General features: G+C 51.3%; 1 protein-coding gene across 4 annotated transcripts in view; it reads right to left on the bottom strand.

Annotated features, from left to right (window-relative positions):
• RMND5B (required for meiotic nuclear division 5 homolog B) overlaps window positions 1-14,213 on the bottom strand; it is a 17,720-nt gene extending 3,507 nt beyond the window's left edge. The window contains exons 1-6 of one of the 4 annotated variants that reach the window (XM_040622579.1): window positions 14,103-14,213; window positions 8,320-8,470; window positions 1,988-2,133; window positions 1,723-1,863; window positions 1,134-1,234; window positions 783-949 (exon numbers count right to left, since the gene is read on the bottom strand). In XM_040622579.1, coding sequence (XP_040478513.1) covers window positions 783-949; window positions 1,134-1,234; window positions 1,723-1,863; window positions 1,988-2,133; window positions 8,320-8,458 — 694 coding nt within the window. In that variant the 5' untranslated portion in view covers window positions 8,459-8,470; window positions 14,103-14,213. The other 3 variants (XM_008709490.2, XM_008709489.2, XM_040622580.1) reach the window with 3 other exon arrangements.
• Between the last annotated feature and the right edge of the window lie 3,139 nt (window positions 14,214-17,352).

Raw genomic sequence — 17,352 nt, 5'->3', positions numbered from 1 at the left:
GGGGGGGGGGGGGGGGGGGGGGGGGGGGGGGGGGGGGGGGGGGGGGGCCAGGCTGGGTGCGCTGAGATGCCCTCGGGCAGAACTGGGGCTGCTTCTGCGGGACAAGGACAAGCCTCAGCCGCGAGGGCAATCCCGTAGGGAGGTGTGTGAGGTCTCTTCCCTTCCTTCCAAGTGCACCGAGAAGTGAGTCTCAGGTTGGCGCTCACGTTTTTCTTCTCCAACACTAGCTACTCTCCCTTTTAAAAAACTTTCAGGTGGTATCTAGATTTACTAACTGACAGTGCTCGGTTTTTATGATTTCACAAAATGTGAGGTAATAGGGAGGAGTGGAGCTAAAGAACCAGTTACTACCAGTAGGCGTGGTTACGAATGCCGAGCATCTGGAAGGGGAGACTCCAGTGACAAGTCTGGAAATCCTGCTGTGACGGGGAAGGCTCAGGAAGGAAGCTGTGGAGAGGTGCCGAGTGAGTCTTAAGGACACGAGTGGGCGGCCTCCAGGCGGGAGAGGCCCAGGCGGAGCGCAGGCGCACACACCGCCGTGCCCTAAGTGTGGGTGGGCCCACGGCAGGTGTGCAGAGCCTGAGGGGAAGCTGGAAGGGTATGGCAGAGGCAGATGCGAGGAAGAGCCCTGAGTGTGGAGTTCACCTGGGAGACCGTGAGGGAGGGGTCAGGGTTCGCAGTGGGGCGGAAGGCATCCTGGTTACACGCAGCCCAACACCCTGACCCCTGCTGACACCCGCCGGAGCCCGGCAGCCCCCACCCCAGCACCCTGGGGCGCTCACCTCGCTGGTGCAGCCGTGCAAAGGGCTGAAAGTGCCGGGCGTAGCTGAGGGCCTCCAGCTGCTTCTCGGGGCCGCCCGCCAGGAGGCGGATGAAGTGCAGGCGGTGCAGCTTGAACTCCAGGGAGCTGTTGAGCTCGAGCAGGCGCTGCCTGTGGGAGACGGCCCATCTGGGAAGAAAGGGAGCTGCTGGGGCAGGAGAAGGGGCCTGGTGGAGCAGGGACTAAGAGGTGGGCTCCAGATGCCTGAGTGAGGCCCATGAAACAGGGCTGGAGGCGTGTCAAGTACACCAGGTGATGTGAAGGCCATAGAGGGGCCCCGTCCCCCCACTGGCCCATCCGACGGCCAACTTACTCCAATGCCGGCCCTAGGTCTTGTTCATGCAGAGCTTCCAGGATTCGATTCAACTCAAGGAAAGGCTGCTTAAAGTCTAAGTCCACGTTCAGTGTTGATTCCTGTGGGGAGAGCACAATCCCACCGCTGGAGGACTTTGTTTCCAGAACATCCCAGGTCTATAAGGCTGAGTGTTGCAGGCTGGCCTCCTGGAGCGCAGACTACAAAACCCACCCCAGGCCCAGGGTCTTAGAGACCTGCGTTGAGTAGCATGGTGAGAAAATGATTCCTCCGCAGTCCTCTTCATTACACTGCTAGTGTGCTTTTAACACCTAACAACTACTACTTTGTCATGTTACTAATCTCCCTTTTTAAGAAAGCGCTATCAGGCCTCAACTTAGAACCTTGGCTGGCAACCAACTCTAGCTAGAGGTTCATGACTTCACTTGCCATCGTCAATATTTTTAGAGCTATCTTCTATTTACGGTGGGGGCAATGATTTCCCTTCTCAAATAAATTTATGTACAGAGTAACAGGAACTGAATATAAAGACAGCCCTCAGGAAGAAGCAGAGGAGGCAGGTTCCAGCCCCCTCCCGCGAGGCCGTTACCTGGCACAGCTCCTCGGCGACACCCAGCATGCCTTGCTGGTACAGGTGCTCCACAATGGCCATCTGCAGGATCTGCTGCTGCTTCTCCCGAGAGTCCCACACCGCATCCGACACCACTCCGCAAATCTCAGAGTCAAAGTTCTGATGGGACCAGAGACAGGGCCTGGATTCAGTATTCAAGTTTCCTGCGGTGCCCCACACCCCACCCCCAGACACTGGCTCCGGGGTATCCCCACCCTCAGCCCGAGGCTGCCCACACGCTCACCCTGTCAATGGCTTTGCCCACTCGGGAGACGCTGCTGTGAATGTCCTTGTGGTCCGAAGCCAATTTTTGCACGGTGTCTTTGATCTTCCGGCAGCACTGGGACATCACCAGGGAGAGGGTAGCTGACAGAGGGGTCCCCTGGAGGGCTGCAGGGAAACACTGGCAGTGAATCAGGACACAGGGGAGCAAACCTGGTCCCTGCTTCCTCTCTTCTCCAACACCAGCCCGGAGGCCCAGGAGAGCCCTGAACTCCAGGGTGAAAGACCCCAGCTTCTGTTCCAGGTCCCGCCACTTTTAACTGCATGCCTTAGAACTGGCCAAGTGGGGCAAGCAGCTTCAACTCCTGGTTCATTTCCTCATCTGTAAAATGGGGGGACAGTACCGGCCCTGTCTGTTGCTGTGAAATGTAGGTGATTCGGCACTTCCTACAGGGAAGTACTCTATTTTAGCTCATTTAATCCTTACCACTGTGCTCTGCAGTGGACACTGTTAGCATCCCGTCCTGTAGCTGGGGAAGCTGAGGCGGTAACTTGCTAGGTGACAATGACAGAGCTACAGCACGTGCTCCCCACCACCACACCCGATGGCTCTTCACTGTCTTGACTGAGACACCACATGTGAGAAGCCTTTGAGCCATTGGGCACTATTCCCAGGTTAACGCCTCGTATCAACCCAGAGGACACTGCCAGGGAGGTTCAGGACTGGCGGGCAAGTTCGGGCTCAGGACGCCAAGCCTGCAGCAGTTTCTACCCCCACGGCTGGGCGAGAACCAGACCAACCGCCAAGAGCACATGAGATTTGGGAGAGAGGAGGACAGACAGAGCACCCGCCCTTCCTCAGCCCAGCACCTATGTGCCTTCTTTAGATGACCGCACTGTGGTTTAGGGAATGAAACATGACCCAAGAGAGCCAGGGAGCATCTCAGCTCCCAGACCCGAAGCCCTGGAAGAGAGATATATTCTACCAAGTCAATGAACACAGAATGGGAACTGAGCTGCTGGAGCACCATGACCACCTCGGGGGTGGGAGGGGGGGACTGCTCTGAGAACCAGGACTGTAGATTGAGGGTATCACGTGAGCACCAGCCCCGCCTGGACATTTCAGTTACCTGAGTTCATGAATCCAGTGTTCCCCACCCCCGCCTGTTCATTTAAGCTGATCTGAGCTGCGTTTCTGGCACCTGTAACTGAACGCCTCCTGACAAATACAGACAGGAGGCAGGGGCTGGGCCACCCACCTACATAGGGAGCCGGGGCAGGACCGCATTCCCCTCTGACATCGGTGCCACCCACCCGAACCCCAGCTTGCCACTCATCTCTCACATTCTGCTCCATCCAGGTCACAGACGGCCACACTCTGCACATTCCCTGGCCACATTCCTTTAGGACAAAGCAACAGCTCTCAGGAAACCAAAGCCACACACACACACACACACACACACACACACACACACACACGGACCCTTTTTTAAACTAAGCTCCGGGCCCAACATGGGGCTTGAACTCACGACCCCAAGATCGGAAGTCACACTTGCCACCAGCTGAGACAGCCAGGCGCCAGGACACCAAAGCCTTTTAACCTGAAATGCCCAAACCTTCCCTGCCCAAGGACCCCCCTGAAACCATTAGCACTGACAAAGCCCCCCTTGAGAAAACGCGGTCTCCCTGTAAACACACTGCAGCAGGCCACCACCATCTGTTAACCAACAGCACAGCGTAAGGGCGATCAGACCCGCAAGACGAAGCCATTCTACCACACGGTTCACCTGCCATCGAACGCAAGGACCCAGGCCCGGGCATTGACTGCAGTACGGCACAAGCACATGATGCAATGGCAAGCAACTAGGTGCAAGGACGAGGCAGAGTTCTACATAGTGAGACAGAACATCCTCCGGGGGGAGCCTGGGTGGCTCAGTCCTTAAGCCTCCGCCTTTGGCTCAGGGCGTGATCCCAGGGTCCTCGGATCCAGTCCTGCATCAGGCTCCATGTTCTGCTGGGAGGCTGCTTCTTCCTCTCCCACTCCCCCTGCTTGTGTTCCCTCTCTCCCTGGCTGTCTCTGTCTGTCAAACAGAAAAGTAAAATCTTTTTTTTTTTTTAAGATTTTATCTATTTATTTGACACAGAGAGAGACAGCCAGCGAGAGAGGGAACACAGGCAGTGGGAGAGGAAGAAGCAGCCTCCCAGGGGAGGAGCCTGATGCGGGGCTCGATCGCAGAACGCCAGGATCACACCGAGCTGAAGGCAGATGCTTAACGACTGAGCCACCCAGGCGCCCCTAAATAAATAAAATCTTAAAAAAAAAAAAAAAGAACATTCTCTGAGACAAACTGGAGGGGCGAAAGCAAGGTGCAGGAAAGCAAGCACTTGAGGCTACCCTTTGTGTTTAAAAAGGGGGAGGGGACAGACACACATGCCACCTACATGTGCACACAGATGCTGTCTGCAAGGGCACCTGAGAAATTGGGGACAGGGGTGACTTGGGAGAGAGGCACACAGGAACTGGGAATCAGGGGTAAAGGGAGACTCCCCTTTCACTCTAAGCTTTTTTGACCTTGGAGTCTTTTCTACGTGCATGCTTTCTTTAAAAAAAAAAAAAAAAATTAAAAGGAAACAAACTCTACTTTGTAGATTTGTTTTTCACAGAGGTACAAGGTGTAGCAATTCTGAAAATACTTTCTCTGTACCGTAGAAATCAAGCCGTTGAGAAATGTACTGATGAGAAATGTACTGACGGTGTTGGGAGTCAGGCTTCTCACTGTTGCAGAAAAGAGATACAGCTATGGATGGGGGAGGTCTCGGAAGAATCCCTTCCCTGTGATGCGGGATTGAAACTGGAGGTATCAGTGTAAACTCATGGCCTACCAACACAGAGACAGATGGACAGATCTGTCTGCTACAAAACCAGAAACAATGACACCTCAGTAACAACCCAGACCTTGATTTCCAAATAGCATTTTCCACCCAAAGAACATCTCCTTGCAGAAATCACTTACTCCAGGGACTATCTTAATGTGCCAGAAAGCTAGGAAGTGCTAAATAATAATAATAATAACAAACAAAAAGGATGGGTCATGTGAAAAGCACCCAGGAGGAGAAAGAACAGAAAGAATGGTGAGACGCTGACTATCCACATGTAAAAGAGGGAAGCTGGACCTTACACCATATCTGAAAATGAACTCAAGATGGATCAAAGACCCAAGTGTAAGAGCCAAAACTACAAAACTCTTAGAAAACACAGAGGTGTAAATCTTCATGGCCTTGGATTAGGCAATGGTTTTCTAGATAAGACAACAATGGCATGAGCAGCCCAAGAAAAAATAAATTGGACTTCATCAATATTAGAAACTTTTATCCTTCAAAGGTTACCATCAAAAAAGTGAAAAGACAACCCATATGATAGAATATCCAATGCGGGTCTAGTATTAAAGAGTATATAAAGAACTCGTACAACTCAACAAAAAGAGAAACAACCCAATTAAAAAATGGGAAGCAATTTAAGTAGACGTTCTTTGATGAAGATAAACAGATGGTCAACAAGCCCACTCATGAAAAGATGTTCGGCGTCATCAGTCGCTAGGGAAATGCGGAGCAAAACCACAGTAAAACAGCCCTTCATACCCCCTAGCACGGCCATAATCAAACAGACATGCCAGCTCGGTGAGGATACAGAGAAACTGGAACCGTCATGCACTGTTGCGGCGACATCTGGAAAACAGTTTGCCATTCCTCAGAAAGTTAACAGAATTACCATATGATCCAGCACAGAAAAGAATCAAGTACTGATTCATGCTACAACAGGTATGAACCTTGAAAACATGCTCAGTGAAAGAAGCCAGACACAAAAGGCCGCACGTCGTGGGACTGCATTTATATGAAGTCTCCAGAACAGGTAATCCACAGAGAGAAAGTAGGTAAGCGGAAGCAGGGTCTGAAAGAGCGGAAGAAATGGAGTGACTGTTAGTGGGTGGCATTTGTTTTTGAGGTGATGAAGATGTTCTGAAATTAGACACTAGTAATAATGGTACAACTCTGTAAATATACTAAAAATAAACTTAAAAATTGTACACTTTGGGGCGCCTGGGTGGCACAGCAGTTAAGCGTCTGCCTTCGGCTCAGGGCGTGATCCCGGCGTTATGGGATCGAGCCCCACATCAGGCTCCTCTGCTGTGAGCCTGCTTCTTCCTCTCCCACTCCCCCTGCTTGTGTTCCCTCTCTCGCTGGCTGTCTCTATCTCTATCAAATAAATAAATAAAATCTTAAAAAAAAAAATTGTACACTTTAAGAAAGTGAATTTTAATGTAAATTATAGCTCAATTAAAAAAAAAGGACATAAGGGCGCCTGGGTGGCACAGCGGTTAAGCGTCTGCCTTCGGCTCAGGGCGTGATTCGGCGTTGTGGGATCGAGCCCCACATCAGGCTCCTCCGCTATGAGCCTGCTTCTTCCTCTCCCACTCCCCCTGCTTGTGTTCCCTCTCTCGCTGGCTGTCTCTGTCTCTGTCGAATAAATAAATAAAAAATCTTTTAAAAAAAAAAAAAAAAGGACATAGGAATCAGGAGTGACCTCTGTCAAATCTAAGACAATTTAAGCATCAAAATAAATAATAACAGGAATGGATTCTAACCCAACGAATAAAACAAGAATCTATGAAGTGTGAGCTGATGATAAATAAGGGAAAAAGGAGAGCTCAATGCCGACAAGTACAGTTGGCCCCTGAACAACATGGGGATTAAGGGCACTGACCCCGTGCACAGTCAAAACTCTGTGTATCACCTTTGACTCCCCAAAAACGTAACTACTAATAGCCTACTGGTGACTGGAAACCTTCCCGAGGACGTAGTCAATTGACACATATTTGGTATGTCACCTGTGTTATATACTGTATTCTTATAATAAAGCGAAGAAAAAGAAAATGTCATTGGGAAAATCATCAAAAAAGAAAATACGTTTACAGTTCTGTACTGTATTTACTGAAAAACAAATCTGCATGTCAGTGGACCCACACAGTTCAAACCTGTGCTGTTCAAGGGCCAACTGTACGTAAGGAACGAGAGAGAGCAGGAAAAGTCTCCCACGTGGCTTTGTAATAACCGATTCAGGCAAGAATCGTCCCTGGGCCAGTGGGCTCAAGTTTGGTAAAGTGCGGGACATTTACACAGGCTCAGAGCCCCTCCCCTCCAATTTCTTACTAATTAACTGTAAAGAAATACTAACTTTACGTGGGGGGAGCCCGGCCAACACCATCTTAACCAAGTGATCACAGTTCACATCACCAATCAGGGAACGAGCTGACGCCTTGTACCTCCTGATGTGACGATGCCCTGAGATGCAACATCTGAGTGAGGAGGAGGAAACAGCAGGCAAGTGCAAACCGAGAGAGATTCTGCAAAATCATTAGCCTCAGTGCTTTGAAAACGTCAACGTCATGAGAGACAAAGGCAAGTGGGAGAACGTCCCAGGTTAAAAAACCAAAGATGAGACATAAGAAACCACGTGGCGCCTGATCTTGGATCGGATCCTAGAATGGAGAATAAAATTAAGATGTTTTATGAAAATTACCGGACAGTGACAAAACTGATGTATGAGCTATATTCATTAGATCGTAACATTGTACTAATGTTTAACGTCTTGATTTAATAATACACTGTATTTACGTACAAGAATGCCCTTGACCCTAAGAAATACACACTGAAAGTTTAGGGGCAAAGTGGTACGACAGCTGCAACTTACTTTCAAATGGTTAAAAAGTAAGAATAGGCAAGAGAAGTGATAAAGCCAGTACGGCAACAAATCAGCAGTTGGTGCTTTCTGAAAATTTGAAACGATCTCAAAATGTCTTAAAAATTCAAAGTAGAGGGGCGCCTGAGTGGCTCAGTGGTTAAGCGTCTGCCTTTGGCTCAGGGCGTGATCCCAGAGTTCTGGGATCGAGCCCCATATCGGGCTCCTCCGCTGGGAGCCTGCTTCTTCCTCTCCCACTCCCCCTGCTTGTGTTCCCTCTCTCGCTGGCTGTCTCTCTCTGTCAAATAAATAAATAAAATATTAAAAAAAAAAATTCAAAGTAGAAAAGCAAATGGAAAACAAACTCTAAAATGAAAATCTAAATGAAAATAATCTCAGGTAAACTAGTAATTTCTCCTGGGCTTTTTGAAATAGCTCAGAATGACTTCCATTATCCCACTTCAAGGAGACCTAGGCATCCGTGGACTGATGTCCAAACCGTCATCCTTTTAGAAGCCTGTCACCAAGCAGCCTTGGGGGCTCCCAGGTCCCCGGGGAGGGAGATGTGGGGCTCTTGGGCTGGGGGGGGGGCAGTACAACGACGGGCACACACCCACCTGCGCTGGCCAGCTCAGCCCGCAGCTGGCCCACGTAGTGCAGCAGCTCCTCCAGGCTCTGCTCGCAGTGCTGCCCATAGGTCAGGAACTTCTGCAGGACCTTGTCCACCTCCCTCTCCACGCTCGCACACTGCTCCATGGTGGCCTCTGCCTGCGGGCGGGAGGGGTCCGCTGCGTCAGGCCTCACCTGGGCTGGGGGGCACGCTGGGGAGGGCTCCCAGATCCCCCGCCACATCCATGTCATTCATCCATGCTCAGAAATTCCCAGCTTAACATACATGTCCACAGTGCCCATCACCCCGAGCCACAGTGCCCCGGAGGGACCAGGCAGGCGTGAGGCAGGTGTTTTGAATCATGGTCACAAAATTACTGCTTCCAACTCTATTCATTCTATAATCCCTGTTCATCTCTTTTTAATCAGAGGAGAGAACAGGCCTCACAGAGTCCTCAGCAGGCAACACTATCTACTAGAAATACAGACAAATATCACCTGCTTTCCTATCTCATGTATGTTTATATATTCATCATAAGCGCCTTCTCTTCAATTACTGGACTTGGTTTTCCATGTACTACAGTGACAGAAGCCATGAAGGCAGCCCTTGAATGGCCGATAATTGACAATGCAGCCTAAGGAACAACTGCCGAGCACATGGGCTTGATGGGCTTTGCCCACCTCTCCAGCCTCAGTCTCCCCTGCTGCTCACCCTGTGTCCAGCCACCCAGAACGTTGCTCCCTCCCAGCTCCGGGCCCAGGTGCATGCTGTTTCCTCTCCCTGATCCACTATTAGCCCTCCCCTCGTTAACTGCTCAAAAAGCCGGCCCATCCTTTCCGGGTCAGCTCAGAGACCACCTCCTCCAGCAGCCACCCCTAGCCTGCTGCCACCTGGCTCCCTCAACTCCCATGTGGCACCCTTCTGTTTCAGTTTTGATTACCGGTAAGGACGTATTTGAGGGTCCGCCTCCCCCGCCAGACTAGAACATCTCTTGTAACACACCCTTCCCTTATTGTACCACTGAAAGAAAGCTGACTTTTCTGGTCCCACCAGCAAGGCACCGCCCTTCGTAAGTCCCTTCCACTCTGGGCCACTGCTCCCCTCTATTCCAGAGCAGCCTTTGACACCGACCATGTAACAACCCTCAAATGCTTGACAGATTTTCCTCCCTATCCTTCTGTCTAAAGGATTTGAAATGAAGGGCTCTCTCAAATGTTCAAATCGGGCCAGCTGTCCATTCTCTCAAAGAAGCGTACAGAGTAACATCACAAGAATCCTATGGCCAAGGTGACCCCCGGGATGCTCCTGGTTTCACCAGACTCCCCATTCCCACCAGCACCACCAGGCTTGGCCTCGTCCTCCTGGCCCAGCCTGCAGCCACTGTCACCTTACCAGACAAGGGATGAGCGACGGGGAAATGGCAAACAGGGCCTTAGATGTGTTTTTGCCCTCCCTCCTTACAGTTGATGCCTTCACACCAGAATTTGTAATCATAATCATGACGTCCGGAAGACATGCCTTCCTCTTCATGCCCCCTGAACAAATACCTATAACTGAATATGACCCATGATGGGCAAAATATACCAGAGACTCCTGCCTGAAACAATATCACCATAATAATTATTACTGTTATTATTAGCTAACATTTCGTTCGGGCTTATTATGTGCCAAGCACCGTTCTAACAACTTTGCATGCATCAACTAATTTATCTAATTCTTACCAAAACACTATGAGGTAGGTACAGCTATTAGACCCAATTTACAGATAAGAGAATGAGACACAGAAAGATTAAATAACTTGCCCAAGGTCATGCGGCTGAGAAAGGGAGGACCTAGGAAATGAAGCCAGGCTGTCTGGCTCCAGAGCCCTTCTCTGAAGCACTCTGCATCACATTACTCTTTGGATCAGCTTAACAGCCCACCATCTCACCAGAAACGGAAAGCAGCCAATATATGTGGTTGGAATAAGTGTATAGCAATGATTAATGATGACAAGAAACAGGAAATTAACCACAGAGCCTGTGAGATGATCAACTAGGAAAGATGGCAGCACAAAAGAAATGTTTGCCAACAGTCTGGGAACCAGAATCACAATTTACCAAATATAAATACAGCTCAAGAAAGGTCAGGACCTCACCAAGGTCAAACAGTCTGGCCCTGTCGGACACCAACTGATGAAAAGATTATCTCAGGGAAGCCCAAGTCAGCATCTTGGAATTGTATTAAGGGGCTGAGGAAGGGGGTGCCTGGGTGGCTCAGTCGGTTAAGCATCCGCCTTCAGCTTAGGTCATGATCTCAGAGTCCTGGGATCTAGCCGCATTGGGTTCTCTGCTCAGCGGAGAATCCACTCGTCCCTTTCCTGCTCCTCCCCTGCTCGTGCTTGCTTGCTCTCTCTCGAATAAATAAAATCTTAAAAAAAAAAAAAAAAAGGCTGAGGAAGGAGATGCATACAAGGATTTTCATCCCACCACGCTGTGTTGTGGCAGCAAGGCGCAGACGATCTAGGAGCCTCAGCATTGGGGGAACCGATAAGTCAAGGAAGTAAAACGTGGGAGATGCATCTATGGAAACCTGTGTAGCATTCAGACACCGTGTTCCAGACACACGCACAGGAGCATCAATAACATCCCCAAACATGGTACTGAGGGGGAAAGAAAGAAGCAAAACGAACTCTGGGCAGAATGCCATTTATGTAAATTAAAACTCTATAAACGCAGGGGCACCTGGCTGGCTCAGTCAGCAGAGTGTGTGACTCTTGTTCTCAGGGTTTTGAGTTCAAGCCCCATGTTGGGCACAGAGCTTCCTTTAAAAAAAAAAGAAAAGGAAACAGGGATGTCTGGGGGCTCAGTTGGTTGAGCGTCAGTTGCTTGATTTTGGCTCAGGTCATGATCTCAGGGTTACGCTCAGAGCGGAGTCTGCTTGAGATTCTCTCTCCCTCTGTCCCTCCCTGACTCGTGCGTTTGCACATGCACATGTGCTCTCTAAAAATTAAATTTAAAAAATCTTAAAAATAGTGTGTCTTTTTTTTTAATTTTTACTTATTTGACAGAGAAAGAGAGCACAAGCAGGGGGGCTGGCAGGCAGAGGGCGAAGCAGGCTCCCTGCCGAGCAGGGAGCCCGATGTGGGGATCGATCCCAGAACCCTGGGATCATGACCCAAGCCGAAGGCAGACGCTTAACCAACTGAGCCTCCCAGGCGCCCCTAAAATGTGTCTTTTTAAAATTGTTTTTAAAAGATTTTATTTGAGGGGCGCCTGGGTGGCTCAGTCGTTAAGCGTCTGCCTTTGGCTCAGGGCGTGACCCCAGCGTTCTGGGGTTAAGCCCCGCATCAGGCTCCTCAGTTGGGAGCCTGCTTCTTCCTCTCCCACTGCCCCTGCTTGTGTTCCCTCTCTCGCTGGCTGTCTGTCTGTCAAATAAATAAATAAAATCTTAAAAAAAAAAAAAATTTTATTTGAGAGCGAGCGAGAGCACGAGACAGAGAGAGAGCAAGCAAGCAAGCATGGGGCGGGGCGGGGGCTGGTCAGAAGGAGAGGGAGAAGCAGGCTCCCCACTGATCAGGGAGCCTGATATGGGCTCAATTCCAGCACTCTGGGATCCTGAGCCAAAAACAGATGCTTAACCAACTAAGCCACCCAGGCGCCCCTAGAGTGTGTCTTAAAAGAAAAAAAATCTATGCATACAACCAAAGACACATGCAAACACATCAGAGTGGTTTCCTATGGTGGGTGGGGGAGGAGGAATGGGGATAAAAGGGAATACATCAATAAATACAAAAGAGATAAAGGCCTTGCCTGAACCAATTAAATGTATAATAAACTAAGAAGTATGATTAACGCAATAAAAAATCTAAAATAAAATAAAGAAGCTGGGAAAACAGAACTGTCCAGGAGGCTAATTCAGTCTGTCCACGGTGAGCCACTCTGCCTGAATGCCACTTGGTCATCTTCACCAGGCATTAGGGTGGATGAGTGTGTGAGTTTGTCTTTGTCAACGTCATGATGAATCCAGTGGTATTTCATGTCCGTTTCAAGCCCTCCTCCCCGGGGTCTCACCTGTACAGAAATGATCCATCAGGGTGATCCCTCCAAAACAACACATCGGATCCTGTCACCCCTTGACTCAACACTGCATGGCCTGACACACAAGCCCAGTGTAATTACACATTCGCCTCCTTTGCACAAGCTGTTCCTGTGTCCAGAGTGCCCTCGGCACTTGTCTGCACGGAGACCCCCCAAGATGCAGTTTAATCACCAGCTCCCCGCAAAGCCCTCAGTGAAATCCTCCAGTCTCCTTCTCTGCTTCACACACCTCTGTGGGGGACACCCATACCACACACCTCTGAGTTCTCAGCACAGTAACTGCCTGTCTATAGGTCTCCCCCCACTAGACAGTGAGCTGCTCAGGCATGGAGGCCAGTCTTGTCCTCTCTCTCCTCACAGTGCCCAGCCCAGGGCCTGGTCAACAGTGGGTGTTCAGTGAATGCTTGCTGAGTAAATGGTACATCCACTTCCTAACCCTTGGGCTAGGAGGGCCTGGGTTCAAATCTGCGGGGCGGGGGGGGGTGTGGTTGACAGGAAGAGACATGACTGAAGTATTAAAATCCCCACTACGCACGCATGGGTTTAGTCCCCGGACTTCAGCAACCTGAAACAGAAGGGCCCCTTCTGGGGTGAAAGGGAAGAAGTTTGTGCAAATCAGAGAGAGGTCTCCTTTGCCTGACACAGAACTGGACAGCCTCCATTGACCCAACTCTTACACTTCCAAACCCCTCAACTCTATCCATTCTCCACCCTACCCACCACTCCTCTGCTTAAAACCCACTAGATGCCTACTGTACTCAGCATAAACTTTCTTTTCTTTCTCTTTCTTTCTTTCTTAATCTCCACACAGAATGTGGGGCTGGAATTCATGACCCAGAGATCTAGAATCACATGCTCCTCTGACTGAGCCAGCCTGGGATCCCCCACCCTCCCTTTTACGGCTTAGGAGGCTCTTTTTGAGTTGACTCCCAACCACCTCTCCAGCCTCATCTACCACTCTCCCCCTCACTGGCCATACTCCAGCCACACTAGCCTCCTTTCTGTCCTTGACAAGAGTTTATCTCTGTCTCAGGGCCTTTGCACTGGCTGTTCCCGCTGCCTGATACACTCTTCCCCAAAAGGTTCCCATGACTGGCTCCTTATCTCAGGGTCCAGGGTCAACATCACCTCTTCAGAGATGTATCTAATGCTAACCCCTCTGCTCCACCCCCACACCAGACACTCTATCTTATCACTCTGTTCCTTTTCTTCATTGCACATCTCTAGTTGAAGTTTCAAATCTCTCTTTTATCATTAACCAAAACTGGAGGGAGTGCAAACCATTCCCCTAGGCTGCAGCTCCTACTAGGACCTTCACCTACATTATGGTGCAAATGACTGGCAAACTCCTACTCACCCTTCCTAAGGCCCTGCTCGAATGCCCCCCGTCTGGCCCCCTCGTCCACACCGGGTTACCTCCGACCCGGCCGGCTCGCACTAGGACGGGACGTCTCAGTTCGCGCGGCTCCCCCGGCAGAGGCGGCTCTCGAGGGTCCTACGAGTCCGTGGGACTCCAGCTCCCGGCTCGGGCCCGACGGCTGAAGAGAAAGCCAGCCCACGGGCAGACTGGGGCCGCGGCTTGGGGGGGCTTCGGAGAAGGTCCGGGGCCTGAGACCCCGGCCGAGCTGCCGCCCCCGCGCCCCCGTCGGCCGGCCCGGAGTACCTCGCCCTCCGCCCGCACCTCCCGGCCCGGAAGCCAGGCTGCTCTCACCTCGTCCCCGCAGCCGGGGCCCTGACTTCCGGCGCCTCTGTCATCGGAACCGGAAGCTGCGGCCGTTGCTCGGCGGATCTGGACCCGCCCACTCGCGGCTTCGCAGAGGGGTGGCCGTCCCGCGGGCTCGCGGCTTGCGGTCCGAGCACGGCGCTACCCCCTCCCGCGCGTCGAGAGTGGCGTCGCCTGCGGGAGCGGGGCTGCGGCTGGAAGCCCGGCCTCCCGCAGTTCGGCTGTCGCCCCCGGGCTTCCCCGGGTGCCCACAGCCGCAGGCCGAGCCGCGACCCTCCCTCTCCACGGGAAGGAATTGGACAGACCCACTTGCCGGCCCGCGGGGGTGCGCGGGCCTGCGGGAGGCCGGGCCGGGCTTCCCCCTCCTCCCCGGGGTCCCAGTACCCCAACGCCGCTCTCGGAAACCCGAAACCCGAAACGACTGTGCCCTCCCCGCGCGCTGCCTTTTGCCCTCCTCCAAAGTGAAGACAAACCCGAACAGCACGGTGCATGCCAGGGGTCCAAGAGTTAAGCTTTCCTGCTATGGCTCCTTGGTGCTCTTTTTGAAATACCAAGTGATCTTTAAAAGAAAAGTCCTGTTAACCTACCCCAGCCTCGGTCGTCCCCTAAGCCTGTACTTGATCTACCCATTGGGTATTCAACAGGAGGATTCTGGTGGGGGTCCCATCCCCTGTCTTGCCGCCCTCGGTGACCGCCCTCCTTGGGGGGCCGAGGAGGGGGGAGAGAGGGGGATTGCACAACCGTCCTAAGGAGGAAGGGTAAAGGTTAGGGAGGAAGAGAAAGGCGGTGACCCCAAACGCAGGCCGGGACTGAATTCACGGTCCTCCCAGGCCCCCTTGCTATGCAGGGGAGGGGCAGAGAAGTGCCCCCACCCCCATTTCCCCTTAGGCCTCAGGGACTTTGACTAGCGACAGCCCAAGAGAAAAGGCTCTATCTCTGTTTCCCTGACTTTCTGCTCCCTTTTGGGGCCAGTGTCATTCAAGAGCAATCTCCCCTCCAACCTTCCAGGTCTCCTCCCTTCCCCCCCCCCACCCCCAAACACCCTTGCACAATCTTGTTTTCTGTTTAGCGTTTGCATAATCCAGTTTTGTTTTCTTTATAGCATTTGACACGAAATTGTGTGTTTATTCGTTTATTCTGTCTCTTCCTACCCCTAAAGCACACACACCCCTTTTAGGATAAAGATCCATTGGGGCCAGGACTTTGTACTCATCACTGCTGTATCCCCAACACCATGTGCCTGGAACTCAGTACGTGGTCAAAAATTTAGTCGGAGGTAGCCAATATGCTCTACTTATGAATGAGGGAACGGCGGCTCCAAAGCCTTACGACACACACGGGAAGAGGGCGGTCCGGAGAGGCCTGTCTGTGCACCTCGAGCCTGGGTGGTCCTGGCCAACGCGGGGGCCGCGGGGGCGGAGAGTTGACTGAACCCTGCCTGGGGTGGCCACCGGCTGGGCTGAAGCCGCCTCCAAGCCAGCAGGACCTCACAGACCTGCCCGAACGCCCTAGGCTTCCTCACTTCCTCTGGGGGAGCCCTTGCCTGACTCACAGCCCAGGTGGGCGGGAGCGAAGCCTGGCTTCTCCAAGGACTTTGAATGTCCCGCCCGCGCGCACGCGCATTACACACACACACACACACACACACACACACACACAGCAGGCCATTCCACCTCTATCTGTCATTGTCGTCCATCCCAAACGTGGCTCTCCTTGCTTCGCGATTTTGTTACTTCTCAGCGTGCACCGTTTTATGAAATAGATGATTTTGTCAATCTTTGCTTGGTGGGACTGCGGCTTTTGTTTTGTTTTGTTTTGTTTGCGTTGAAGGGTGGGGCTGCTTCAAAGCCGAAAAACTTAGCTGTTCTCCACTAACTCAGTAATAGCGCGTTTAATCTTTTGCTAGTTTCCTAGGATTTGATTTTTAAAAATTTAACTCCTCAATACATGCACATTTTATTTAGCAGGGGGTTGTGCAAAGTATGGCTTATTTTTTTCCCCAAATTTTTGTCCAGTTATTCCAGTACCTCTTATTAAATGATCCTGCCTTTTCCTCTCGTTTGCGAGCCTTTTATCATAACGTTAAGATTTTCTACAGAATGGAATCTATTTCTGGCTCTTCGTTCTTTCCATTGTGATGTAGTATTATTTTTACATATTGTTTTACTTGCTACTTTGTAATATGTTCTAATATGTGGAGGGATTATACACTGCTCACAAAAAGGGGAAAAAAGGAAAGAAAGGTTATTGAGAAAGCAGATCTCTGGTTGCTGGGGAGGGGGGAGAGGGCTGACTGAGACCCAGGGGAATTTGGGGGGTGTGATGGAGCTACTCTGTATCTCGATTGTAGAGTCGGTTATGCAACTTTCTGCGTTTGTCAAAGTTCTAAAACCTATATTCTACAAAGGAAGCATTTTCCTGTATGTAAATTATACCTTAAACATGCTGGGGGGTGGGCAGGTACACAAAGAATACACTAGATTTAAAACAAAGAAAGAAAAACGTTCTTGGCAGACAAGACAAGCTCTGGCGTGTTCTGAAAATACAGCCTTCCTTGCTTCCCTGAGTGAGTCCTGGAAGGCCCGGCTAGGAAAAGATCGACCCTCCCCCGATAGCTGGTTGGGGTTAGGGCAGCAGCCCGTGATGCGGACGCCGCCTGACCTCTGTGGAACCTGGGAGCTTTGGGCCTCAGCCCATGGAGCTCAAGTTGCCTGCTCAGGCCTCTTCCTTCCACCCTCCAGGTGGCACCCAACCAGTCTCCTGCTCCTTCTCTCAGTTCCTGCCCCTCCTTGCAAGGCCTTGGTTCAGGCCAGGAGCAGCCACATCATTTGTAGGCTCTGGAGCAAAATGAAAATGTGAGGCTCCTTGTTCAAACATCATTAATAAGTTCAAGATGGCAACAGGAGATGGGGCGTCCGGGTGGCTCAGTCGGTTAAGCGTTTGCCTTCGGCTCAGGTCATGATCTCTGGGGTCCTGGGATGGAGCCCTGCATCAGGCTTCCTGCTCAGCAGGGAGTCTGCTTCTCTCTCTGTCTCTCTCTCAAATAAATAAATAAAATCTAAAAAAAAAAAAATGTCAACAGCGGCGCATTGCAGCAAGTGTAGGGCCCTTTGAGGGTGATCACACTTACAAAGCTAGTCCTGGTTCCATCCCTCCCCTTTGGCTGCCTGAGGGACCCACTCACAGCCTGAAGTCCTCCTGTTCCAGCTTCCCAGTCTGTCTAGGGCCTGCCTTGCCT

Source organism: Ursus maritimus, unplaced genomic scaffold (assembly GCF_017311325.1).
Source record: "Ursus maritimus isolate PB19 unplaced genomic scaffold, ASM1731132v1 scaffold_5, whole genome shotgun sequence".
Classification (NCBI taxonomy): domain Eukaryota; kingdom Metazoa; phylum Chordata; class Mammalia; order Carnivora; family Ursidae; genus Ursus; species Ursus maritimus.
This window is presented reverse-complemented; position numbering and strand designations above follow the sequence as displayed.